At 43.1% G+C, this 24,872-nt stretch overlaps 4 protein-coding genes across 10 annotated transcripts in view; 1 reads left to right on the top strand and 3 right to left on the bottom strand.

Annotated features, from left to right (window-relative positions):
- Positions 1-190: 190 nt before the first annotated feature.
- Positions 191-2,461, bottom strand: LOC118309495. Of its 2 annotated transcripts, none has more exons than XM_035631686.1 (5): positions 2,316-2,461; positions 1,171-1,484; positions 1,042-1,092; positions 756-887; positions 191-627 (listed from the first exon to the last, which is right to left on the bottom strand). In XM_035631686.1, exons 1-5 carry the CDS (start codon positions 2,433-2,435, stop codon positions 537-539), a joined length of 708 nt encoding a protein of 235 aa, XP_035487579.1. In that variant the 5' UTR covers positions 2,436-2,461; the 3' UTR covers positions 191-536. The 2 variants fall into 2 exon arrangements, with proteins under 2 accessions (XP_035487579.1, XP_035487580.1); XM_035631687.1 differs by having other exon boundaries at positions 756-875.
- Positions 2,462-3,409: 948 nt separating this feature from the next.
- On the bottom strand, positions 3,410-8,644 carry zgc:109965 (Nicalin-1-like). The gene is made up of 16 exons (XM_035631638.2): positions 8,426-8,644; positions 7,881-8,049; positions 7,068-7,258; positions 6,821-6,965; positions 6,598-6,695; positions 6,448-6,525; positions 6,189-6,292; positions 5,638-5,726; positions 5,388-5,527; positions 5,121-5,299; positions 4,921-5,008; positions 4,777-4,815; positions 4,223-4,395; positions 4,089-4,142; positions 3,930-4,008; positions 3,410-3,765 (listed from the first exon to the last, which is right to left on the bottom strand). The coding sequence occupies exons 2-16, from the start codon at positions 8,026-8,028 to the stop codon at positions 3,709-3,711; spliced, it is 1,662 nt and encodes a 553-aa protein (XP_035487531.1). The 5' UTR covers positions 8,029-8,049; positions 8,426-8,644; the 3' UTR covers positions 3,410-3,708.
- A 302-nt stretch (positions 8,645-8,946) lies between these two features.
- On the bottom strand, positions 8,947-21,513 carry fam219aa (family with sequence similarity 219 member Aa). 3 transcript variants are annotated; one of them, XM_035631359.2, is made up of 6 exons: positions 21,242-21,511; positions 15,500-15,596; positions 14,712-14,805; positions 13,985-14,065; positions 12,322-12,397; positions 8,947-11,852 (listed from the first exon to the last, which is right to left on the bottom strand). In XM_035631359.2, exons 1-6 carry the CDS (start codon positions 21,299-21,301, stop codon positions 11,694-11,696), a joined length of 567 nt encoding a protein of 188 aa, XP_035487252.1. In that variant the 5' UTR covers positions 21,302-21,511; the 3' UTR covers positions 8,947-11,693. The 3 variants fall into 3 exon arrangements, with proteins under 3 accessions (XP_035487252.1, XP_035487254.1, XP_035487253.1); XM_035631361.2 differs by having other exon boundaries at positions 12,343-12,397; positions 21,242-21,509; XM_035631360.2 differs by lacking the exon at positions 8,947-11,852 and having other exon boundaries at positions 11,859-12,397; positions 21,242-21,513.
- Positions 19,596-24,872, top strand: part of dnai1.2 (dynein, axonemal, intermediate chain 1, paralog 2) — a 20,430-nt gene continuing 15,153 nt past the window's right edge. The window contains exons 1-10 of one of the 4 annotated variants that reach the window (XM_035631357.2): positions 21,930-21,948; positions 22,030-22,084; positions 22,601-22,699; positions 22,908-22,988; positions 23,268-23,391; positions 23,597-23,652; positions 23,802-23,951; positions 24,124-24,183; positions 24,261-24,389; positions 24,682-24,766. In XM_035631357.2, coding sequence (XP_035487250.1) covers positions 22,043-22,084; positions 22,601-22,699; positions 22,908-22,988; positions 23,268-23,391; positions 23,597-23,652; positions 23,802-23,951; positions 24,124-24,183; positions 24,261-24,389; positions 24,682-24,766 — 826 coding nt within the window. In that variant the 5' untranslated portion in view covers positions 21,930-21,948; positions 22,030-22,042. The other 3 variants (XM_035631358.2, XM_035631355.2, XM_035631356.2) reach the window with 3 other exon arrangements.

Below are 24,872 nucleotides of genomic sequence, written 5' to 3'. Positions count from 1 at the left end.
AAAAGAAATAAATAGGTTTAAAAAGAAAAAAACGCCGGTAGAAGAAAAAGTACTAAATTTAGGCAAATTACCAACAATGATCATCATTATACGTCTGTAATACCCCGGGGTAACGTTTCTATGTTTGCAGAACTCTTACTGTTTTAACTTTCCAAACATGCAATAAAGAATACCGATGGGGAAGGTGTTCCGTCTAATAGTAGAGTCAAATTTTAATGTCATACACAAATACACATTAGGGCCGCGTGCCCCATTCAACGTGATCACCCTTGAGCCCCTTATACGCTTGGATCTTTGCTGCTGATTTGGTACTTTAACTGTAAGAGTGTCCACGTTGCACACAGGGAGACGGCATCGGTGCGAGTGCAGCCTGCGGCCACATTATTCATTCTTACACCTTGTCTCGCTGGGTTAATTAGCAGAGAATTAAACGACAGTGGAGTTAATGCTCCCTCATTGTGCTGGGGGACACCCCCTGGACGCCCCCTCAAGGACCACCGCGGGCCCCCACTCTGCACGTTCGTGCCCTGACGGTCCTAGGAAAGGCTTTCAGACACAAACTCCGGGTGTATGGTGTAGTGCCCAGCTTGGTAGGGCTTCACCACTTGGAAGCAGCTGTAGCACCCGCTGTTGGAGAAAACCGCAGGAGCATCAATTAGACGTCGGTGGTTATTATTTAAATGACTGAAGATTTGCATATTCTAGTAAATTATTATGCTCTCTCTTTTTTTTTTAATATGCGAGTGAATACGCACCCATGATCCAGAGGGTTGTTAGAGTGAGACCTGTAATATCGAGTCCGTTGAAAGTGATGTTGAGCTGCAGCAGGCTCGCTGGTCTGGGGTCTTGTCCGAAGCTGAGCACCCCCACGTTGCCTGTCAGAGACACTGTAAGCTTCAGGTTGGTTTGTTGTTGTGTTTTTTCAATCACACTGATACGACTTGTAGAATCACTCAATTCTCTCTCAGTGATGCTGATTAACTTGACCGGTGATCCAAAAGTTCAGGGGCCACGAGCAGAGGTCAGAGGTCGGTTTCTCACCTGGGTTGCTGTGCCGAGAGCGGATGCAAGTTACTCTGATAACCCACTCTCCTGTGGAAGAAAATCAGAGTCAGTATCTCTTCCGTGTTGTGTTGGGGCCCGTGTGTTGAGCTGACTCACTGCTGCTACCTTTGTGGGTTCCTCAGAGCTGCGTGGAGCTGAATGCCAGGGCCAGCAGGAGGCTCGGCCGGCTGTAGTTTCCACAGACTGTCAGCAGAGGGCACAGCTTGCACTGCGGCTGGGTTGACAGGAGGCATGTGCAGCTGTTTGCCTGCCTCTGCAGTTTTCAGATGGTTGTCAGGACGAGTGGTAACCGGACTGTGAAATGACAAATGTCTGACAGGAGGGAAGAGAGGACGGCCGTCGTCCACAGGGGGCGACGGGTGTGGTTGAGTGTGGGTTAACTTGTAGCTTGGCTGGAGGCTCTGGGGAAACAGAAAGTCCTGGAAAGGAAAAGAAAAGAGGGGATTTTCAATAGGTAGAAACATCAAGAGAGAGAAAAGGAATCCCCTCTGTCTGATAGACTGAATATTCCTCTGTACATAAGATACTATATACAGTACGTCTCATGTCAATGGCATACGTACTTTATTATCAGACACCTCACTTAGTGCCATGTAGTTAACAATCAGTTTTTTTCCAAATTGATTAGACCAAAATTATTCCTTTCTCTGTCAGTGCAATGCCATTGTTTGCTAAGAATGAAGTGCCACCAAGATTCCACTTAGGTGGCTTCCTTCTGCATGTTGTTGCATCTAGATTTCTAGATTTTCTATTGTGTGTTTTTTTTTTAAATAGCTTATGTCACCTCCCTTGTGCAGTCATTAGCTATTTCTTTCTTTACATTAAAGTGACCGTGCACCCCCTCGGAGCTCTGTTTACTCCACGTCTGGATAAATAAATGGGCATGGAGGACGTTCTGAATAATAGATGGGACACAGCTTTCACCGAGCACGGGGGAAATGTAAACAACCGGGCGGCAATTACTGTAAGACCCTTTGGTGCGGCCAAATTGAGAACAATAGAGTGGCAATAATAAGTAACCCAATTAGTCCTGTCTTACCTTAAATGCACCACCAGGAAATGTTCGCTCTTATTTCTAAGAAATTATGTATTATTGCTTTTGATTAAATTACATGAAGGATTAAGACTTTATTAATTGATTCTGAAGACAAATTCTCTCAAGCAATTCTACATCTCCCCTTCGCAGTTATAGATGTGTGTGTGTGTGTGTGTGTGTGTGTGTGTGTGGCACAGTGAGCCGAGCATCTTACCGGCCGAGGCTGGGGGTTGTTCCTGCGGTGGGCAGAGGTGGGTCGCAGCTGTGCTCTTTTCGCTCCGCCGGGTGAAGCGAACTGCTCTTTGTACACAGTGATGTAGAGCTGGGGAGTCATATTCAATAACTGTCTTACTTATTCTCCACTGCTCGACCTCAGTCTGCCTGAGAGTCATGAACATCCCTCTCCTCCCCTGTCACCTGGTGGCTCCTCCCTCCCCCTCATATCCATCTACCTCTCATTCTATTTTTTCCATTATTTTTTTCTGCAAAATGTTTTTTGTTTTTTTGCTTTGCTTAATTATTGCTGCCCTGTGTGCACTGCCTATTTCGTTGCCAGGGTTTTTGTGTGTGTGTGTGTGTGTGTGTGTGTGTGTGTGTTCAATGCATCAGGTCCAAGTGATTCTCTTGTGCATGCATCAGTTGCTGTAAACCGTGCATGGATCCAACTCACCTACCAAATACATGGTTCAAAATAAAAAAATCTTTATGCCTCACCTTCTAGCTACTTTGATGAATCTGCTGTGTTGGAAACAGACTGGTTGAGAGAATCCCCGCTGAACCAGAGCAACTCTTTGTGCTACCTGAGCCACTAATCCTCCTAAGCCCCAGGCCTCCTGCAGAGACACACATACCTGGGGGCACTGTCCATGACCTACTTCCCTCCCAGGGTCCCTCACTAACCAGCCACCACTGATCTCAAACACTGAGGCGCAGCTTCTGGCTGCCGACCGCCTTGTAGTTGAAACAGACCCAGTTTTATCAGATCTGCAGAGCCGAGAACAAACCAGCGGAGGGATGGGATTTAGAAAAATCTCACCAGCACCATCCAGGGTCACCTCTATTCACCGTCGGCGCGTCACGTGAGCATCAATAATTCACAAAGTGCCGAAGGGGGCCTTTGTTTCTCCACCGCCCTCGCCGAGTTATCAGTGAGGGAAGCTGGCTGTCCATCCCGCTGCAGCGGCTGGGCCTTGTTTGACAGCCATGTTAAGCCCGATCGAATCCATAACAAGGGATACAGAGCACAGGACACGAAGAATCATGGTAATTATGTGGCAGGGACGTGCTTGTGAACAAATAAGACCCTACTTCAGTACAGGCAAGATAATTCCCCACCCTTTTCCTTTATTTATTTTGTTTCTCAAAAGTCTTATCTGAAAACAAAATTCAGTCCATTCCGCTAAGAAATGGTTCATATTACAGTGCATGTGCAATGAATGGTACAAACAAATATCTTTAAAACGATGCACATTTCAAAGAAAATGCGCACTTGATAGGTTGTGCACACGATCAGCGTGAGAAGACGCTTGTTCCGTTGCTTCTCCTCCGTGATCTGCATGACCGGTGAGGCCGTCGTCACAGACGCAATATTCACAGTCCTACAGGATTCACTGGTGCTTGGATTTCAGCGCTGCTTTCAGTTTTGTGTAGACACGTCCCAAATTCTGCAGGAGGGAACAAGCAGATGGTGTGAGAAAACAAATCTGGCATCATGTGGTATCTGTCCCCATGTGTCTCTTACCACGAACAAGGTGATGTGCTCCTTTCGCAAGAAAGCAATGCCGCGACATAATATGAATAGACATTATAAAAGAGAACAAGGTCAAACCTGGATTGCATAGTAAACAATCCCCAAGTAAGCAGCAATGCAGCCCCCGAGGAAGAGGTCGAAGGCGGCAGGCTTCACTCTGGGAGAGAAAGTGTGTCATTATCCAAGTCATATAAAAAGTCCCACATGCACACAAAGAATAAAAACAAAGACATTCACCTGTACATCACAACTGGTTGGTCCATTTGATCGAAAAAGGTAATATCGGGGTCCCTGTGTAAAGAGCATGGACCAAAGTTAACCAAGTGATGGAGGGAAGATGAGCGTTTACTGCTTTTAACGTCACGCGATACCTCTTGTCCTGTCGAAAATTGTGCCTGTGGACTTGCTGCAGGTATCGTTTAAACTCGTGCTCCAGTGAGTTGACCAGCAGGATGTGACTGGGCTCCTTGTCCAACAGCTGGGTTGCCCGGGGGACTGACGTCAGGAAGGACATGAGACTGGACATGCGACTGTCCTGGAAGTCCTGCATCGAGGATTTACATGTGGATTCACAGAGCGTTTTGTAAGTGTTCTAAGGTTTCTCAATGTATGTAACCATAAAAGATCGTGGATCTTATAATACAGTGCGTTTGTGATTATGAATGGAAATTCTTCCCACATTATACTGTGACGAAAGCACAACATGTTCCCCACTTTTGGAGAATTTTAAACCTCTTGATATATCGCATTTGTTTTATTTGAAGTCCCCAATATTCATTTGAATCAAACTAACTAAATAGCTAAAGCTATTACATGAGTCTGGGCCTTTGTCCACACAAACACTGTGTAATGCCTAACAACAAACAGCAGAGGTCAGCAATTTCCTTCACAAAATGACAAAAGAAAGAAAGAAACAGGCACTTACCATTTGGCCCTTAAAAATCTGCATATCTTTTGGAGAACCCTGGTGGAAGATTACAATCACATATTAACGTGCGATACAAGAAAACATCATGACTATTCTGTCTCTGTATTCAGGTTCTGTGCGTGTACTCGCAAATGTAATCACTTTGTCTGAGAGATTGTACATATACTGCGCCAGTGCTTCCGCTATGATGATGCCGTTGCGCTTCATCTTCCTGAAATCCACCTGTGAGCTGTGAGAAGATATGCACATGTTCAGATAACAGCCAATATATGTGTCTCTTGGAATCGTCTCATCAAAAGTAAACAAGCTCAAATTGATCCGACACAGAGTTCAGAGCCTACATTGTGTCTAGTATTGATCCACGGCGCTCAGATTTGGGGTCTTCCAGATGAGACAGAGTGAAACCGGGGATCCTGCGCAGACTGTAGCGCTCATGCTCCCAGGCTACTGTGGACTCCACAAGGTTGATCTTCTTATGGACCAAACCCACCGTCACCCAGGGGAACCTGGAGGAAACCACCTGGAAGAGATAGAAGAAACCAACAAAAAAAATCAAACTGACAAGACTTCACGACCGCATTTTGCAACCAAGCGGTAAAATGAGTTACCTCCTCCAGGAGCTGCATGAAAGAGTGCATGGGAGTTTCGGCTTTAGGAGGCCGGGACACATGCATGTACAGTTCATCAGCGTTGGCCAGTGAATCCAAGCACAGGACGAATGCCACATTGTCATGAAGCAGGCTGGACTCTGGAGGGAATGTGTTTGGTGTAAATACATAGGCTGGACAGTTCATGTTTACATTCACATCAGCACACACAGCAGACCCCCCACATGGTCGGAGAAAGTGAAGAACTCACCTGCATGGTCCAGATTCTCTTCAATCCATCTCTTTGTGCCCAGAAAGTTGTATTTTCCACCTCCGGTCAAGGAGAACATTAAATTATATCTAAAACACCAAAAATGAATCTGAGAATAGTTAAATGATCAAGCTTTTGTTTATCCACGACAGAGCCACTGCTTGAGCATGTTTCACCTATTAACATGATGTGGGCTAGTTTGTCAGACATCGAAAAACTTCTTAAATTGGTCCTAAACCATTATTAAGCAGTTCATAAATTTACAACAGGTTTCCAGTCAGGTTTGGACTGAACAGTAGCACTCATTATGAAAAAAATATTCTAATAAACATAAATGCTTACATTATTATCATTAGCAGGTCATTAGTAGATACCATAGAGAAAAATGGTCCGGTCAGTGTTTTGTAAGATTGCATAAAATGAGTTACTTCGAGTAAACTACAAGTACTTCAAATTTGTATTTAGGTACTTGAGAACATGTACTTATATTGCACCACTGCATATATTGACCCAACTGCATATGCTTTGGTGTGGTAGAAATGGGAACTCACGGCGGTCTGGTGCTCGGGCTACTGTAAAGCCTCTGGAAGAGACGAGCCAACTCCAGCAGGATGGTAACTCCACTGCCGTTAGAGTCCGCTCCATAGGCCAACCACTGTGTTACAGACAGATAGGAGCCCATTCATGCATGAACGGTTTATCCAAGTGTGCGTGCTAATGTTTTTAAGAAGGGGAAATGGACCAAACAAGTCGACATAAAACTGCCACACGCATCTTCAGCGGGTGTTTTATCATTCGCATGTGACTCACCGGGGCCAGTCCATATGAATCATAGTGGGCGGTGATGACAATAGTGGGTACATCGTCCCCTGCTCCTGGAAGCACTCCCTGAAATACACACCAGCAGTTACACAGTGACAAACCGAGGACCAGTCTGAATTCGTCGGGTTCCACGCTCACCTCCAGTGTGGCCACCGAGGTGTCAGTCACGGCCTTGATGGGGGCGTTGTTGCTCACCAAGATCTGAAAGGCTGTAGCTGTGATCATGCTTCGAAGGACTGCCAACATTAAAAACATACACTTTTAGACATGTTATTTTATTATAAGCTGTAAATCCATTCCACAATGTTTTTTTCCTCCGCATGCTCTGTCATGTTCCTGTCTATCCTCTCGCTCCTCGTACCTCGGATGAATATGGACGAGGTCCGGCTGGCTGCAGCCTGCTTGACCTCCTCGTACATGTAGAGCAGCTGTTCATCCTCGGGCACCACATACACGGGCGTGAGGGTCTCCTTCAGCAGGGTCTCGCTCTCACTCACCATGAAGGACTGAGGGAAAAGGAAAGAGATGGCCCAAAAAAATACTGAATAAGAACCAGCCTTTACAGCCTGTCCAGCAGCACAAAGGATGTTTTCGGATGAACGTCTTACCTGTACAATGTCATGGGGGATACTGGAGATGTTTCTGGGGAGCAGGATCAGAATGGCAGCAGCATTTTGTCTCCGGGCCTCCAGGTATTTCTCTGTGGTGAAGTCTGGCACCTTCATGATGACACAACGGCGGGTCAGCACCGGCTCTTCGGCTGATCTCGCCTCTGCCACCACAATTGCTCCACGGCAACCTTAGTTTAGAAAAAAAGAATAAGAACCAACTAACTAAAAAGGCCAAAAATAATGTAAATATCAAATTGTAATTTGACATCTCATTTTACATTAATTAAATACTAATATTTATGTACTTTTAATCCATTACATTTGAGAGGGAAATGCACCTACTAGTTTTACAGCTATAGTTACAGTTGCTAGTGTAGAAATAATCCAAATGTATAATATTATATATATATATATATTATTATTATTATATTACTATTATCATAGTGTGATGATGATTATTGAGTATTGTTATTGTAAAATTTTAGTACAACAGGGATTTTTTTTACATTGTGGAATATACTATTTTTACTTCTTTATACTTCTTCCCCTTTCTCTCCTTACTGAACAAATATTCAATAGTTCAAACCAGTGACAGAAAGGTCAGAAGATAAATCCGAGGGGTTATGAGATGATTAATGTGGTTGGAATGATGAAATCGTAAAATCATTTTCCCCCTGTCTATTATTTCTATTTCTGGGAAGATGACACCATGAGCACATACAGTCTGCATCTGAAATAATGTGGACCTCGAGACTGTATGTAAAGTGCAGTACTTAAATATAAATGGAAGTCATTTTTCTCTGAACTTACCGTGCGTCTGCTGTGCCAAGTTGTACTGCTGCATCCTGTAGGCGGTGAACTCATAGGAGGATACAGCAGGAAGAGCCGAGCCATGCAGACACTGGACACGGAGCAGCAGCAACAGGACGGCGCCTACACACAGGTCTTTCAGCGACATGACGCCACGTCCTCTTACAGTCTATGAACGAAGGTTGACATTAGGCCACATCACACACTTTGGAGTTTATGTGACATACAACACATTGCAAGTATGGCGCGACAAGACGACACCAGGTTGACCCAAATAACTGTGGTGTGTAGTGAAACTGCCCACCGTGATCGTTTTAACATCACATGATCATCTCTTGCAGACACCATTAGATATCCTTGAGAGTTTTCATGAGTTGGTCACTGAAGAAGTTAATTGAACCTCGTCTCGTACAAGATATTAACATGGTGTCAAACCACATGGACTTGCTTTAGGAGTCTCCCACAGTTGTTGATATTTTCTACCTGTGACCCTGAGGTCAACCACGTTCAACTAGCAGCAATTTGGGTGTTGAATTGTCACTCACCTGTCTCCCTGCTGTCCCGTCTCAGGAGTCTTCTCACTGCGCACTCCTTCGTCCTTGCGCCGTGGACTCACTCTGCTGCAGCTACCGGGATTCAAGGTCTCTAGGTAAGCCACCATTTGCCATCTGCTGCCAGGGGATCAACTCAAAGCTAATCACAAACTCCCCCACCCCGCACACTCACGACTCCATTATCTAAGTAAGCATCCCTCCTTGCCATCCTCTCGTTGCTGGCTGCACTGTTGCGCTCATTCACTTCACTCCAGTGGGTCATAACACCTCACCGCCGGAGACTCTGCGTGGGTGGAAGGAAAACGGTTTCACACAGTAGCTATTTGTCTCATCTCCTGCAGGGACAACAGTTGGACGCAGAACGGAGAAGTGTTGGATTGGCGCACTCGAATCCGACTGAGGCTGCACCGAGGCCTCACCCCCTAATCAGTTCAGGAACATGTAAAATTCAGTTTTTTTAAAAAAAGTAACAGCTTTTCATCAAGCAAAAAATGACCGAAGAAGCATCAAAATTCAGATACCTAATTTTTATTCTTTTATGTTGCACTATACACAGAACTTTAACACCGTTAAAATCTAAATGGAACCAGTACACAATCATCATAATAAACTATCTGACAAATAAAAAGCATCTGTTTGTATATGGATTATTTCCCCCATACATGAAAAAAATAAATTAAAACACACACAACTGCAAATAAATAGCTTGTTACGACGCCTTGCTGTAGTTTCCAGACTCAGGAGATTAGTGAAGCTACGCCCCAGGTGAGACCACGTGGGGCAGGAGTAGTGCACAACCCGTGTGTGAATGTGTCAGGATGATAATGATAAAAAATTTAAAAAATGAAGCACCATAATCAGTCATACAGTCCCTCAGTGTTCATATTGTACTGTACTGTACACAGCTACTGACCTAACACACCTCAGCTAGATGCATTGGTGACATATTACCTACTGTACTGTTTGTCTTCTTCCTACCTAATACACTATCTACACATATGGCACCTTGTCTGCAAAAGATCTACAGTATCCTTGTGCACTTTTGTAAATCAAATGATGTTATCACAAGCTTGCAGATGTGTCATTTCAGAGTCATACACCACACAGTGTTTGATCTCCATTCAATGACTCGTGAAATATTTGAGCAAAAGGAGCATCAGATATGAAAGACGCGAGGTTCCCCAAAAACACCATCGTGTATCAAAAGAAGTGAGACTGCATCGTAGATGCACACGGTATTTAATTGTAAATGTGTAAACACAATACTCTGAACTTTACCATGAGAAAATAACTTGGACCACAAGTGTAAAGTGCACACATGCTTAGAATTGTGGTTCTATTAAAAGCCATCTTTCCCATTAGCTGGATAAGAGCTTGTCTATAGGTTATTTTAAAGAGGAAAAATGCTTTTCAGGTGTCATATTAGCTGCAATATGCACCAGGAAGTCACAAATATGTCAAAACTCTCATTGTTGAGGTGTTTTTGGGGAAACCCAGCCTGATCCTCCACCAATCAGATTCAAGTCCGCTCCACTAGAAAAACCGCTGATGTCCGCGGAGCTCCAGATGTGCCTTCAGAATGATGTAAACATGAGAAAAAAAATACAGAAGATGTATTCAGTACTTCTAAACGGCAAGGACTACTTCCTTTTCAACATCATGGAAAACATCCATTGGCATAAAGCATTGACAATACACAGCTGTGTCAGGTGCTACATATACAGTTATTGTCCCCGAATCGGTATCCAACCTCAAAAGGGGGATTATGCGCAAATATACAAACGTACAAAACAAATACAATTAAAACGGAACTTTAAAGAAAAGGAGAGCAATTTTAAATTTCCCTTGATATAACCGGAAAAAAAACTAATCCCATTTAATTTTCCTTCCAGGCATTATGGAATCCCGTTGTACACATTCTCAGATATGAACTCATTTTCTCAGCCTTTTATCCATTCACCGATTCCCTCAAGTATATGAATTATTTTTGTAACCACATTCACTAGTGGCGACTGCTTTTGTGATCATCACCCTCTCATGTCGGGGCAATCTTGAAATAATAGACACCAACTAATGAGCTGCCCCCGCCACTGTGTTTTAAAATCACTATATCTACTGATGCTACAGTAGGTAAACCTAAATATTACTAATCGTGTTCTGAAAAGTGCACCTCACACGATGTCTCGTCAGCACAACGGCGTATCTGGGGTCAATAAAAAGGGATAAATCATCTGCACAGGCTGGTCATTAGACATTAGAGTGTGAACAGGCAACATGCAAAACTATTTGTTCTCAGTTTCTTTTTTCAACTGAATATGAAACGATTAAGCAGTACAACCTTGGTTTGACATTCAAACATTTAAAAAAAAAAATTCTGACATTACTATTTTGACGTTGCGAGCGAGGTCACACAGCAAGAGGGTTTTGGGTTTGAACCCCCTTTTTGTCCGGGGGGAGTATAGTGTTCTCCCGTGCCTAGGTGGCTTTTTTTCTCCGGGTGCTTGGGCTTCCTCCGTCAACCAAACCCCCAAATGAGGAGCAGTATCGCTGATGGATGGATGTTGTGATTGTGTGCATTTTGTAACTTCATGGTTTTCCACTACTTTCTTGGACATAATCAGATACACACGTATGTATTTTCTATGTCTGACACATATGCACAGGCTAACAAAGCAGACTCGCAGAAAGAAATGATAAAGGAAGGGGAAAAAAAACAATGGTCGCTACAAAACATCCAATCTCTTCTTGTTCGTTAAATCTTAACCAGGAACAAAAAAAGTACTTTCCGTGGGCGGTGCACTACCATATGACGACACCTCTTCTACCATCACATGCATCTGGTAGAGTTCCTGTCATCCCCGTCATTTTTTTCCGTTCATCCACAACATCGCACAATCCTCCATGGTCCTCGTGAACCAAGACATCCACAAGCGTGAGATGGAAGTCGGACAAAGGAGAAGCCAAAGAGACACGTTGTCATTAGAGGTAAAGTTTCTGCCATCATCAGTCGAGTCCCCGCTGAACCAACTATGCAGAAGTAAGACGCACAGATCCTACCATAGGAGGAACATGCACGGATACTGTACATATTGACTCTTTCCTCAAGACTTCACCTACTGTATAATCTTTTCTTATTTGAGCATTTATAAACCCTTGTTTTCCCTTTGTGCCATTGCAAGCTGATAGTTTTTCCTCCTTGCAGCCACTCTGGTCAGTAGTTGGCTTTGGTGCAAGCAGGAGATGTTCTGGGTGGGGGATGCTACTGGATTTGACAGGCTGTAGAGGGAGAAGCCTGGCAGCACATGCAGGTGGGGTTAACTGCTTTAGGGGGGATCAGATCCAGGTCCTCGTCATCCGGGATCTCATCGAGCCGGTACCCGTCCTTCAGGAGCTGAATGTTCAGGTCCTGGTTGATCTGCTGCAGAAGCCAAAGAAAGATGATGTCAGCAGAACATCTGGACAAACTTTGGAGCTAGGGATGACCTGTTTATGCTGATTCCCCCCCCCCAAAAAAATATATATATTTATATATATTTATATATATTATAGATGTTAAATCAAAGGGTGAGCCAAATGAATGGGATTTTCAGAAACAGAGAGCAACAACATAGGAAACAAAGAGGTCTGAGGTGGTAATGGAAGAAACAAGAGGCAAACACCAAACAAAAGGCACTCCAGTGGAAGACGTGAACGGGAATCTACCTGTTTGGATGAGAAATGGGGATATATCATTACGTACTGTTAAGTGAACGCTTGACAGAATCGGTGCATTTTTTTTTTTTAAATGGGTGCACGTATACCTGGTGTGAATATGGGACTGGGTGATCAGGTGGAGACACTTGTGGGGTGAAACGGCATGAACTACAATATAACGTGTGCATAGATACCTGGTCCCTCAGACATCTCACCTCGGCTGAGGAGTATCCTGATGAGGAGTATCTGGACATGTCAAAGTCATCATCACTGAAAGACAGGAGATTAGAGCGGTTAGACATGAAAAACGAGCGTCGGAACCAGAGTAATACATGAGAGAAAATGAGATCTGAATCTTTAGAGGGGTGGTCCAGCAACTTAATGAAGCACTTTCTTAATGACTTGGTGCGAGTCTGATTTTTTATACAACCAGTGTGTAATATTTCATGTAGCAGAGTCCAACCAACTCAAGACCCCTTCTCAGTGTCTGTTCTGGGCTACAGTAGAAGCATGGCAGAGCAACATGGTAGGCTCTGTAGAAGAGGACCTGCTCCCGATGTTGAGGCTCATTCTAAGCTAATAAAAACACAGCAATTCTTCATTCATACTACTTTAAACAGAATTGTGAAAATTATATTCCATTTCTGCCAATAGATGCGTCTACATCCTACACACTGGTATGCAAAAAAAAAGGTTTGAAACTGAAGCAGAAGTCAAGTCAAGGCAAAAAATACTGGCTCTTACATTTCCCATCATGCAACTTGTGCTTCTTTTTTTTGACACTCCCTTAAAGCCCATGTGTTTCAAACTCTGTGACATCTGTTCGTTTCTCTTGGTCTCTCTGAAGTTTGGACTCTAGATGAGACTGATGACGTCACCAGGGCTATTTTCCACAGCCACAGAAGACATTATACAGTACAACTGCCATCATAGGCGGAGCGGGACTCCTTCTGAAACATAAAAACTAATCACTAATGTGTTAAAGCCTTTGGAGTTCTCCTTTAAAGGCTGCTAATGCTCGCCAACAGTTGCAGCTCATTTAATTGGTAGACGGGGCGATTACAAAACATACAGAGTTGACATTTCTAAGGTATTGACATCACATTATAACCCGTGGAGACAATATGCTGCCCTCTTTATTATATATATATATATATATGTGGAAATGATTGGCTCTCATAATGAGCCTGAGTGAACAGCAGCACTCACAAGTTGAAGTCAACATACGGACACGGGCTGCACTTTTTTTGTACACGATTTTATCTGAGGAGTTTTGACATCATGTTTAACAAAGCTAACAGGCATCTTCCTTTCATACACTGTAAACAAAGAGAACCGGACAAAGGACCTTGTGCAAAGGGTGTGCACGTGAAATCTAAAATGTGGACGGTAAACAAATGGGTTGCTGTGAGCCAGTCGGGTGTATTCTGTGTGACGCAATGACATGACGTAAGCTTGGTTGGCTTCCAGAGCGCTCCGTCCACATGAGAGAGTTCCCCTTGTGTAGCTGCACACGAAGGGCACAAAGCGCGGGACTCATCTGTGTCAGATGCAGACCCGCTCGTACGGGGTGGAAGCGAGTTCTCCCTCTTGAGCCGCTTTTCCCTAACGAAATCCTCACCCCGCTGTCCTCTAATCCTGAGCCCTGGGAGAGGCTTTGCCCCCCCCTTTTTTTTTTTTTTTTTTACGTAGGATCCCTTCTGTTAAGAACCCTCTCAAGTTGCTCTATGGATTAATGTACAAACATGACAGAGGCCGTGCTACTAAGCAGAATTCTGCCGACTCTCTCCTTTTAGTCTGCCTGAAGAGTTTGGTCTTTTAGCATTACAGAAAAATCGATGAGACAAAGCGACGTACCTGTCGGTGTCCAGTGCTACCAGAGGTTTCTCATCTGGGCTCTGGTCAAGAGAGGAGTAGCCTTTGTTTGGCACCACCAACCTAGAGAAGAGCACAGAAAACAAGACAAAACTTGATGAAATATTCATCACATTTTTTCACAAGGAGGTTTAACACTTACTCTAACTGAAACACCCACAAAAATACTGTTAACAAACCACTGAAGGAGGGCAATAGAGCAGCAGTTCTACAAAACAGGATGTTTGTCCTGAGTTTTATATTGCTCTCTTTTCAGGCCACCGAACCCCCAGAAATTGGGGCTAATCTGTCGCCTCCAGTCTGCAGACATTTCCTAGATTATCTCTCTGCCTCAGGGACTCGGGTCTCAGACCAGTTGGTAGCCTTTCTTATATTTCCACTAATCCACCAGGGAGTAGGATTATACAGATGAGGCAGTTGTCAATACAGCCGGTTGCGGTGGGTTTGTGCTCAGTGCTTTGACTCTTTGATCAACGTTCATGCACAAAAAACATTGAATTTGGCTTCCTCTAAAAGCTTCTGCGCCGTTTTATGACATTGGGAAGTCTGATAGCATGTGTAGGAAATAAAGCTGTCAGCGACGAGCCGCGTGGTCCATTTTCTGCATTTCAGTTAGTTGGAGTATATTGCTCTGAATGGCGAACAGCCGATATAAACACACATTTCCCGAAGTGGTGATTGATGCATTTGCGGTTGTGGAGGCTGTTACCTTGTCCTTGCATTCTTCTTGGGCTGTTGATTGACAGGACTTCCCACGGTGCCGTTCTTCACTGATCCCTTCCTGGCGAGGTCTCTCTGTTTCTCTGGGCAACCACAGTTGGTGAGGTCATCAATAAATACATCAATCAACCTCAACTTAGTGACCATGAATGACAGATTTATTATGGGTTCGTTTCTTGAATTGCTATGTGTAAGATGTATCATGGCATGCATTGTTTTGGATTGGAAGAAATCAAAGTTTCACTCCGGAAAAAACAATAGTCGCAATTTGATAGATGCCTTTCAAGATGCCTGCGACGTTAAAGTTAAATACATTTGATATTACAATGCAAATATAAATTCTCCTAGACACGCTGAGTTTCAAAATAAGAAGTTTCCGAGAAGGGAATCATTTTACCTCCTGAGATATCGACTGCTGCATTTGAGGGAGGAACATTTTTCACAGGTCCCGGAGGACTAAATAGAGACGAGGAATCCTGAGTGTGACGAAGGCTTTCGCAATGTTGTGGCGACACAATCCCCAAGCAGCCAAGACATGGTCTGACACATTTTATAGTAGAAATAAATAATCTCAGTGTATTTTGACCATGCATTGGTGCAGTAAATCTATACTGCGTTAGCCCATTGTGCAAATTGCATGCACAAACTTCACTGATGTGCTGAATGCTTTCCATTCCACTGAAGGTTTCTCATAATTTAGCTGAACTGCGCACTGTCAAACCTCACATACGGAGGTTGAAGTTGTGTTATGTGTTGTGTGTTGTTGTGTTGAGATACCTATTTGGACCTGCAGAGGTGAGGGCTTGTAGTTCATGGCAACAGTCTCTCCCTTAGCGTCAGGGTTCACCTCCGAGGTGGAAGATGCTGCTGGGTCCTAGGAAGAGAAACACCCAGTCTGTAAGCATTTGATTCAACAAAATGAAAACACATACTAAATGTGATGGCCTTAGAGCGGCAACAGTTTATCGATTAATCGATTCGTTTTTAACTACTAAATTAATCGCCGAATATGTCCTGGTTTCTTTGCTCCTCTATGACAGCAAACTAGATATCTTTGGTGTGGGGACAGAACTAAACATCATCTTGGGGTTTGGGAAACATTTTATGAAATTTTATGGACCAAACAACTAATCAATTAATCGAGAAAATAATCAACAGATTAATCGATAATGAAAATAATCGTTAGTTGCAGCCGTAGATGGCTTACTTAAGTACAATCTCATGTCCCGTCTAGGTCAGGTCTTTTCCTAGTCCTAGCTGTGTCACTGCGGCACAGTTTCCTAATTCTGTAGCTGTCAGGGATTAAACGTGAACCCAAGCTGTTTTCAAGTAACACACTTCCAATGAACTTGTGCTATACTTCACTTGGGCATGTGAAAATCGAATGCAGCCCCGAGGGCACAATCAACTCCGCACTGAGCGCAGCCCCTCATTTTATCACTTGGCTATTACAGACCCACATCAACAAGAAAAACTGTTGGGGGGGGGTTTTTTTTCTTTAGAACCTGCTTGGGTCCAATACGCTGGCGAGATTTCCCAATACGACGGCCTACTATAGCTGCCTGCTTTGCACCATCAATGGGCTTGAGTGTTCTGCCTATGTCGCTGGCTCTGTTTCTTTTATGTGTGAGCGGTGACGGCATAGGGAGGAGGCGTGGGAGAACAGAGGGGGTTACTGTTGGAGCCACGGTTTCCCCCAGATTGAGAGAGGGGAGCTGGACCGGGCTTTGCCTGTCCTGCTGACAGAGCTCCACATTATGTCGATCCCACAGGCCTCCCCTTGTTGCACTCCGAGGGACTCCCTGGGCCACATGGGCCAAGGCTACCAGGCATTTGGCTTTCAATAACTCTATAAAAACTGTATTCTCTCCATAGGAATAGCTGCTATATTTAAAAAGACCCATCCAGCAATGAAGTGACTCTGGAGCCGAAACATAGACACTTCTGTACACTGACGGTTCATATCGGCTCAGTCTACTGCTCTATACTGGTATGATACCAATGTAAAATAAAATATATAATCAAAGTGTTAGATATCAATACATAACAGGCCAAGGTACTTCCTGTAAAAATTGTGAGAAGGGATAACAAAATAAAAAAGATCTAGGCAAAGATATGACTAAACTTGCTTGAAAAACACTTTTCATGTTATTATTGAGATACAACAGAAACTGCAGGCCAATTTCATGAGGTCAATAGAGCTTATCCAATATAAACTGATGCAAAATCCATGAGCATTTAGCAAAGGACAGCGAGAAGCTTACTTTGCACATCGATTTTCATGTAGCATGTTTAAAAACTAGATCAAAAGGTTGACATCTTTCAAATGTTTCTCTGCAGCCAAACATTGCAACCTATATCTTTGGAAAGAAAAGTGGCCTCCTCTGATTTTCACACATTTCAACAAGAACATTTGTTTTATGCAGTCCAGTTGAGCCAAATATACCTTCATTGGCTACAACAGTCTCATCCTCATCTGGTGATGAAGCATTGTTCACTAGGCTGGAATAATTGATGATAACTGCGCCGGTGAGGACACTCCTACTAGGAGCTGTGAGAGCACAGCATGCACACAAAGTCATTTCACTGGAACAAGCACAAACGTGGGCCCTCTGTGTTCTGCACAGGCCCCTTCCCTTGGATCGGAAGGCTTACCCACAGGATTTTTTTTTTCTTACTTGTGTTTTTCTCACTTCTACCACAGACAGATCCTGTAATGAGGTATAGGGTTGTATCGTCTGTCAAATAAATCCCTTTGATTTTTTTCCCCGGCTGAGCTCACAGTGAATAATGAAAGAGATTCTGCATAAAGCTGCTCGGTGACAGAATTTCCAGCCATTTCCTGATAGCAAGAAGCGCAGAGCCTACAACAAACAAGTTGAAACTCATCTGGAAGTACATTATATTAGTATAAACTTTTGCCGAAATAAATGCTCCCAACGTTAATAAGTGAGAGGGAAATCCTTATCGGCCTATATACATCATGAGCCAAAGGCTCCCTGAAGGACCGTGTGCTGAAGGTCACTCACAAATCAATGATTAAGACTTGAACTATGTCATTCAGGGTGACATACGGTTTTATGTATTAGAATTAAAACATGACCTGTTACCCCGACCTTCAACATGCATCCACATAGACCTGCACTTATTCAAGGTCACCCCCCAAACACAAACACACACACACACAGACAGACACACACACACACACACACACCCACCCACCCACCCACCCACCCACCCACCCACACCCCCCCCCCCCCCCCCCCCCCACACACACACACACACACACACACACACACACACAATTTGTGTTCCATTTTCATCGGCGTGTCCTCTTGTTAGAGACTCCTTTACTACCTCTGATGATGAAGAGCCACAGGGTTGCTGACACAGCACAGACACCAAGCTATTGGATCATACATGCTTCTGGCCAATAGCGGTGAAGATTGATACATCAGGTGACCATTAAAACTGTTGCATGAAGAGCGACGACAACTGGGCTACACTGAAACCTTAAGGTGTTGCAAGGCAACAGTAATCATTGTCATAAACTGATAATTTAAAAAAAATCCCAGGTTTACATTTAACATAACATGTTTCAAATTGTTATAAATGAGGGACTGTTTCAGAGACTGGAAGTGCAGAAGAGAAGAGGTAACACAGAAGAGGCCTACAGTGTTGTTTGACTCACACAGGCTATGATTATAGTTATGATTTTGGAAAAAAATGTATGGTTTGAAGAGAAGGGCTGCAGATGCAATCCAAGTATCTAGAGCTATTGGATTCAATCCTTCAGAATAAGCATGAAAAGTGAGAGTCAGACTGATCAAATCTTCATGGAGAGAGAGAGAGCGAGCAATTGCCCCTGCATAAGAAAGGAGACGTTCTGCACTGGAGGAAATATGTTCTGTGATGTCTGCTGGAGTTCAGCCTCAGGGGTAGCTCTGCTTTTACCAAACCCCCCTATGGCGAATATTAAAAAGGGGACATCTGTTTGAGAATGCTTTGTTTGAAGAGAAATTGGCAGGCGCGTTGGGTGTATTGCTGATATAAAAGCTCACAACTCAAATTTTAAATGAACGGGGTATGGATCGGTAAATTATTGGCAGCCATATCAGTTCAGAAGTGGTTTACAACTTGGCTTACATTATAATGGCATTCAAACACTGAGGAAACACAGTTGTAAACTAGAAAAGCCAATTTCTGAAGAAACTGCGGTGTGAATGCTGGCTGATGAAAGGCTGACGCTAAACTGGATTGCAGTCTTGAATTTGGATGAAAGAGCTGAAGAGTTGGAAAAGTGGGAAATGGGTAGTAAATGAAAGCACACCGACGTCTTGGTGCAAGAATGACCAGTTCCTCTAATTCAGATTTTCACACTGAAACTCCAAATTGAGACAATGTTTAAATATTTTTTTCAATGTGTTCAGTGTAAGAACAAACAAAATGTATTGTTATCCGTAGCAACGAGCAACAAGGTTCAACTGGCTGTGGATTCTCCTAGAGAAAAAGTAAAAAGATATGCTGACAAAAATAATGTTTAGAGGCGTCCGACAGTGTTAACCTCGGGAACAATTACATTGTGTTTCATGTGGCTGCTTCATAATAAAGGCTTTCTCATTTTTTTTTCTTTAAACAGTTTTAGTGTAGAGAAGCTATCAGACACATCCCGTTTTCATTCATAGTTACTTAACCCACCACTGTTAGGGATCGGTAAAAATAAATACTTTGGCTTTCAAAACATTCAAAACATTCCATTATGATGCAAATTTGGGTCATCCATTGATGCAATTATCAAAGGCGCACACACTCCTATGATCTGTGATCTCATCGCATTTAACAGGTAGTGAATCCTCTCAGAATTCCATTTGAATAATAGCAGACACAGAGGCGACACACTAAGTTGCTTGACCACATTTGAAAATACAAAACCGGACAGAGACCACCACCCGTGAAGAACTCTTGTTCTTAGGGCAAAATGGCAGATCACCACAGAAACCATAAGGTGAGGGAGAATTTTGCTTTCCAGAGATGCCAGAGGAAACAGATTTGATTTTCTGGTACAGACCTTTTCGGAGTGAAATAGCTCATAAGAAGGGCATTATTTAAGAGCAGTCCAAAATTGTTAATAATTAAGTTCATAGTAGAAAGACATTTATATTTACATTGCCTGGCATAATGCTGGCTTAGTCAGACACAAGATCTGGAGCAATAGAGTTATGATAAAGGCCTTTACATATTGTTATAATGAGTATTGAGGATTTGCTCGCTAATAGCTGGTTACTGTCTACCTGCTTAAAATGTTGGTATAATGCAGGAGTTGGTCAAAATCGCATTGTGTGAAAGGGCACAAAAATACCTACATTTTGATGTTAAAAAATGATGTATGAAGAGAGAAAATTGTGGGATTGAGAGCTGAGCATTTTTTTAAATTAGTTTCCAGCTCATCTCCACCAACTTTTATCTCACACACTCTCGCTCTGGACATTCCACCACACACACACTAATGTTAAAGCGTGAGAGGGACTGAAAGGGTTTCCTTCAAACAGATTCAATATTTTTTTAACTTTTAATGGGATTTGAAATATTGAATGTTACCTAGAATGTCTGAAAGATGTGGGACACTCTAAGGGGTTGAACTGGGCTGTGTGGCTGAAAGTATGAATGAGTAGATTTGAAGAAGAATTGAAAATGCATGATAAGTGTGAAAATGTGTACATTTTGGATAATTACCTTCATTCATTTCAATGGAGCAACACGTCGAATAGTATGGCAGTTATGAAAAAAGTTGTGCCCAAGCAGGGATGTCCCGATTGAGCTGAACGTTTTGATGGTTGAATGAAGTTTGAGGCAGAAGAAGGCCAAATAAACAGGCTGAAACATAATAATAATAGTAATACATTCACACCAACTATGCATCTTATATGATTTATAATAATCATATGATGAATCACAGGAGGGATGAGGCTGGTTCCTGCCTCGGGGCCTCCTCGCCCTGGCCATCAGGCTGCACTCTGCAGTGGCGCTCGGACACACAGTTCCCATTCAGGCGCACAGAGCCCGACCCGATCACACGTCATCACCGCATGACCAAATCAAAACAGTGGCCTCTGTCAGATGATGACGCCAACAGGCGCATACCGACGTGGATTTACATTTTTGTTATAAAAAAAAACAACAACGATTTGAATCAAGTTTAACTTCCAGTGGCGTTTTTTCTAGTAAAAGTCAAATCGTATTAGTTAATTGATTCATAGATACAAGAGTGTGTATTTTTTGTCCTTCTATAGAAAGACACACAGCCGCCGCCGCCACCCTTTCATCTGTGGATAATCGATGCACACCCATCCCAAAGATCCAGTTTGTCCTACAGCGATCCGTTAGCTCTCATACGCAGATTATGTCGCACAGCTGTCGCGATGTGCAACACAACCAAGATAGAAAATGTTGCCCTTGCCATTCAACGGATAATCTTTTGATTATGATGTGATGAGGGTTTTTTTGTCTATCGTCTCTTACCAATGGCTGTGTCTCCCCGTTGACTGGAGGCACCTGGAACCTGTCGATTTCTTCCATCATTTTGGCGAAGTGTGGCAGGAAACGACGCAGCGGGTTAAAAGATAAAACGGCGACTCGTGTTCAACTATCCCGGTTTGCGATGCTCACTGGTCGTGATACCTCGTTTTTCAGCATGATAGCAGTTCGTTTTCCTCCATCCTGACAGAGGTGACTCGACAGCAAAACAGCAGCACCGCCCCACTTCCGGGTCTACGGCATCGTCATGATGGGCTTGACCAATCACAGGGGGAGGACATATTAGAATGCGTAGTGGAGCAAATAAATTGTTTTAAAAATTGAAATCTAATTATTTGCATCATTTTCTCTCAGATATATGCATGTGTTGAAGCTTATTTTGTTTCTATTCAAAGATAAATCGACATGTTTGAAGGATTTCCAACCAATCACAATGCCCTACTGACCATTAAACGTCCTTACTCAAACACTTCGGAAGAGCAGCACTCTTAATCAGACGTCGTTTCAAAAGTTAAATCATAAATGCATTCATGGGCCGCCGCTTTCGCTAACATGATTCATAATGGGGGGAAATGGGACATTTAGCGGAGAGCACCGGCAACTATCTTGACCTGGCTCCGCCAGCACGACTGGTTGTCTTGGTAACCTGTATACAGCGGAGGACGGGTGCTGCGACGCAGCAAGTTTTACTAGTGAGAAGTTTATCTTTTTAACACTTTCTGTCGAAATATTGACTTTCACCAAACGGCTACTGGTCAAATTGTTTGGAACAGGACTCTTGTCGCAATGCCTGTGACTGACAAAAGTGTTGCAGCCTCCGTGAGAAAGGTAAATAAAGCTAGTAAAGCTATTAGTCTAGCTAGTACGGAAGAGGATTAGGGCCATACGTGAACAAATGTATTTTGAGTTCTGACTCAGAATTCCGACTTCTGAGTTTAAAGTCAGAACTCAAACACATTTCTCACGTGTGCCCCTAATTTTAGTGGTAACTAAAATTAAAGTGAGGATACATTCTACAGCCTGAAAGCAGAGAAAGGAAGAGCAGCAGAGTGCATTTGTGGGTGTCATCATGTAGGCCGATTGTCACATTTAAGTCGTTCGCCATTTGGTTTTTTACACAGGGCTCAAACGTTCAGAAGTTTTCCAGGTGTGAAGCCAACCATAGTTGCTGCAATGTAGAAGAGATGGGTGTGTTAGATTCACTAAATCGATAAGACTTCTGAGATGTGGTAACTGAATGCAGCAGGGTGAACCCTGTGAAACACACAGGCTATTTCAACAATGATGTACTTTTCCATTTATCCAAGACATGAAGCTTCTTTTTTTTTGTATGCAATGTTGTAGGATGACGAGGAGCGCGTGGATACGGTTGATCGCTGGGACGAGTCTCATCATGGGAAAGGACTTATTAAACCTCCGGACCAACTGGAGCTCACTGAAGCTGTAAGGGAAGAGCTGGGATCTTTATTTGCTCAAGTTCAAGACAGCCACATGTGCCGTGCAGAGGGATCTGGCTCATGGATTTGCTGCTGCTTTTACTTGACTGAGTTTTCTCAATTAGCATTGTTCATCATTATATTTGGCCTTGTGATCAATACCTTTGTCAAATTAATCAGATATGTATTACCCTTTTCTGTCATCACATCACTAGGAGCTAAAAGAGGAATTCACAAGGATCCTGACTGCAAACAATCCGCATGCTCCCGCAAATATTGTACTCTACAACTCCAAGGTAAGACAGTTACATCCAAGCCTAAATTAGCGCTACCGACATGCAAGCGTCACTGCTACACCGTCACATAATTTTCGTACTTGAACAATCTCACATCATAGGACGTTCAGTTAGAAATTCAGTCCTTGTTGCCTCCCTGTCAATTATTCATATTAAAAAGGTGACGGTAAACATATTTCTGAGTATCGTAACATTTCTACCCTCTCAACTAAAACCAAGCAAATGTAACATGTCCCTCTGTGTGCGTTTCCTCGCATCTCTGCTTCTTGTTTTTCTCAGGAATGTTGTTATAAGCCCACCGTTGTGGAGCAAATGATCGTTCACTTTGTGGTGGAAGGCAGTCTCCTGCATCAAGACTCTGATGAGGCTCGAAGACAGAAGGCCAAGGGGGGTCTCCCAGAGGGTAGTCACTGAAACATGTAGCATCATTTTCTGTGTCTTTAGAGTACAGTACCACATTTGTCATATATATATATGTATATATATATACATATATATATTATGTTGGTTTTTTTCACTCCATACTTGGTGCTAAAAGTCCATATTTCACATGTGAAAAGTAATGTGTTTGTTTTCTAAACAGTGAAATTATGGTGTAATATTTCCAGAGACTGCAACATTTGACACAGGAGCAGGACCGGATGAGGCAAAACCAGAAACTCTGGTAAAAAAAAAAAAAAATAAATAAAATCAGATGACTGGTTTGTGTTTGGAAGTATTTCATGTCCCATTTTAAACAACGCATGACTAAGGCCTGCTGGTTGCAAGAGTGTGACATGAGCTACAAATCGCCCATTTGTTGTTTTTCTGCAGGATACACCTGCAGACGATGAAGGTGGAGCTGGAGAAGAGGACAGACCGGACAGTGTGGCCTCCAAAACAAACCAAAAGAAGGAGGCAAAAGTCACTAACCAGTTCGACTACAGTGAGAGGGCCTGCCAGAACCTCAACAACCCACACAGGGTAGGAAAGAGTAGTTTAGCCATCCATCTGCATAATGGTTAAGATATCTGACCTTCGGAAAGGGAAAACGTTAATATTAAAGTGTATGAAGAAAATCATATTCAGGTATGATAATATATTCATAGCTTGGTGCCTCAAAACTTTCAGTTGAGACATTTCTGTGTTCCCGTAGCAAATTGGCTGCCAGCCGGAACCTCCTCCGCGGAGCAACTTCTCGTCCCTTGCTAATCAGGTACTGGATTGGCCGGGGTTGTTTCCACACTGCTGAGTATCGGTGAACTTGTGCGCTCACTAGTATCCTATTTCCAGTGGGTGATCTATGACGCGTACATGGAGGAGCTGCAAAAGCAAGAAAGAAATAAAGAGAAGCAGAAAGCCGCACCATCAAAGAAAGACCCTGACAACACCAAGAGGGCCGTGGTGTCGACGGACTCTCATGTAACGTGACTGCTTGTCAACTTTCCTGCCTAAATTTAAAATATATATATAATATTTGCATCTGATGATAATGTTGCCACCACACTTACCAATTCATACATTACCATACGAGACACTGTTAGTGACTGTCGAATCACAGTGTTCCATCTACAAAAGTAACAATATGACCTTTGTTTACCCTGCAACGTGATATTGCTCTAGCATCACGCTCACATGCCGATGTTAGTCTGTGATTGTTTAACGAGGAATGAAAATCAAGAAATATATGCCTTTTGTCATGTTTCTGTTACAGGGCCACGACATCTCCAAAGTAAGAAAAGCAGTCAAGATCATTGAGAGAATGGTCAATCAGAATACATTTGATGAAATTGCACAAGGTGTGTTCCATTAAACTCTTCATGTGACACAGTTTTAAACTATAGTCCCATTAAATCTTCAAGTTGTTACACATTTCCCCCCTCTCCTCTCTTCATGCACTCTCAG

Source organism: Scophthalmus maximus, chromosome 6 (assembly GCF_022379125.1).
Source record: "Scophthalmus maximus strain ysfricsl-2021 chromosome 6, ASM2237912v1, whole genome shotgun sequence".
NCBI classification, from domain to species: domain Eukaryota; kingdom Metazoa; phylum Chordata; class Actinopteri; order Pleuronectiformes; family Scophthalmidae; genus Scophthalmus; species Scophthalmus maximus.
Note: the sequence above shows the minus strand (reverse complement) of the source record. Positions and strands in the feature narration are given on the sequence as shown.

Coding starts and splice junctions, on each gene's coding strand:
- LOC118309495 (XM_035631686.1), bottom strand. CDS start 2,435: ATGACTCCCCAGCTCTACATCACTGTGTACAAAGAGCAGTTCGCTTCA. Junction 1,485..2,315: donor ACAACCCCCAGCCTCGGCCG/GTAAGATGCTCG, acceptor TTTCCTTTCCAG/GACTTTCTGTTTCCCCAGAG. Junction 628..755: donor AACAACCCTCTGGATCATGG/GTGCGTATTCAC, acceptor TTTCTCCAACAG/CGGGTGCTACAGCTGCTTCC.
- zgc:109965 (XM_035631638.2), bottom strand. CDS start 8,028: ATGTCGCTGAAAGACCTGTGTGTAGGCGCCGTCCTGTTGCTGCTGCTC. Junction 6,696..6,820: donor CTCGTCCATATTCATCCGAG/GTACGAGGAGCG, acceptor TAATGTTGGCAG/TCCTTCGAAGCATGATCACA. Junction 4,009..4,088: donor CAACCAGTTGTGATGTACAG/GTGAATGTCTTT, acceptor TTTCTCTCCCAG/AGTGAAGCCTGCCGCCTTCG.
- fam219aa (XM_035631359.2), bottom strand. CDS start 21,301: ATGATGGAAGAAATCGACAGGTTCCAGGTGCCTCCAGTCAACGGGGAG. Junction 15,597..21,241: donor ACGGGGAGACACAGCCATTG/GTAAGAGACGAT, acceptor TTCTCTTCCTAG/GACCCAGCAGCATCTTCCAC. Junction 14,066..14,711: donor AAGAAGAATGCAAGGACAAG/GTAACAGCCTCC, acceptor GCTCTTCTCTAG/GTTGGTGGTGCCAAACAAAG.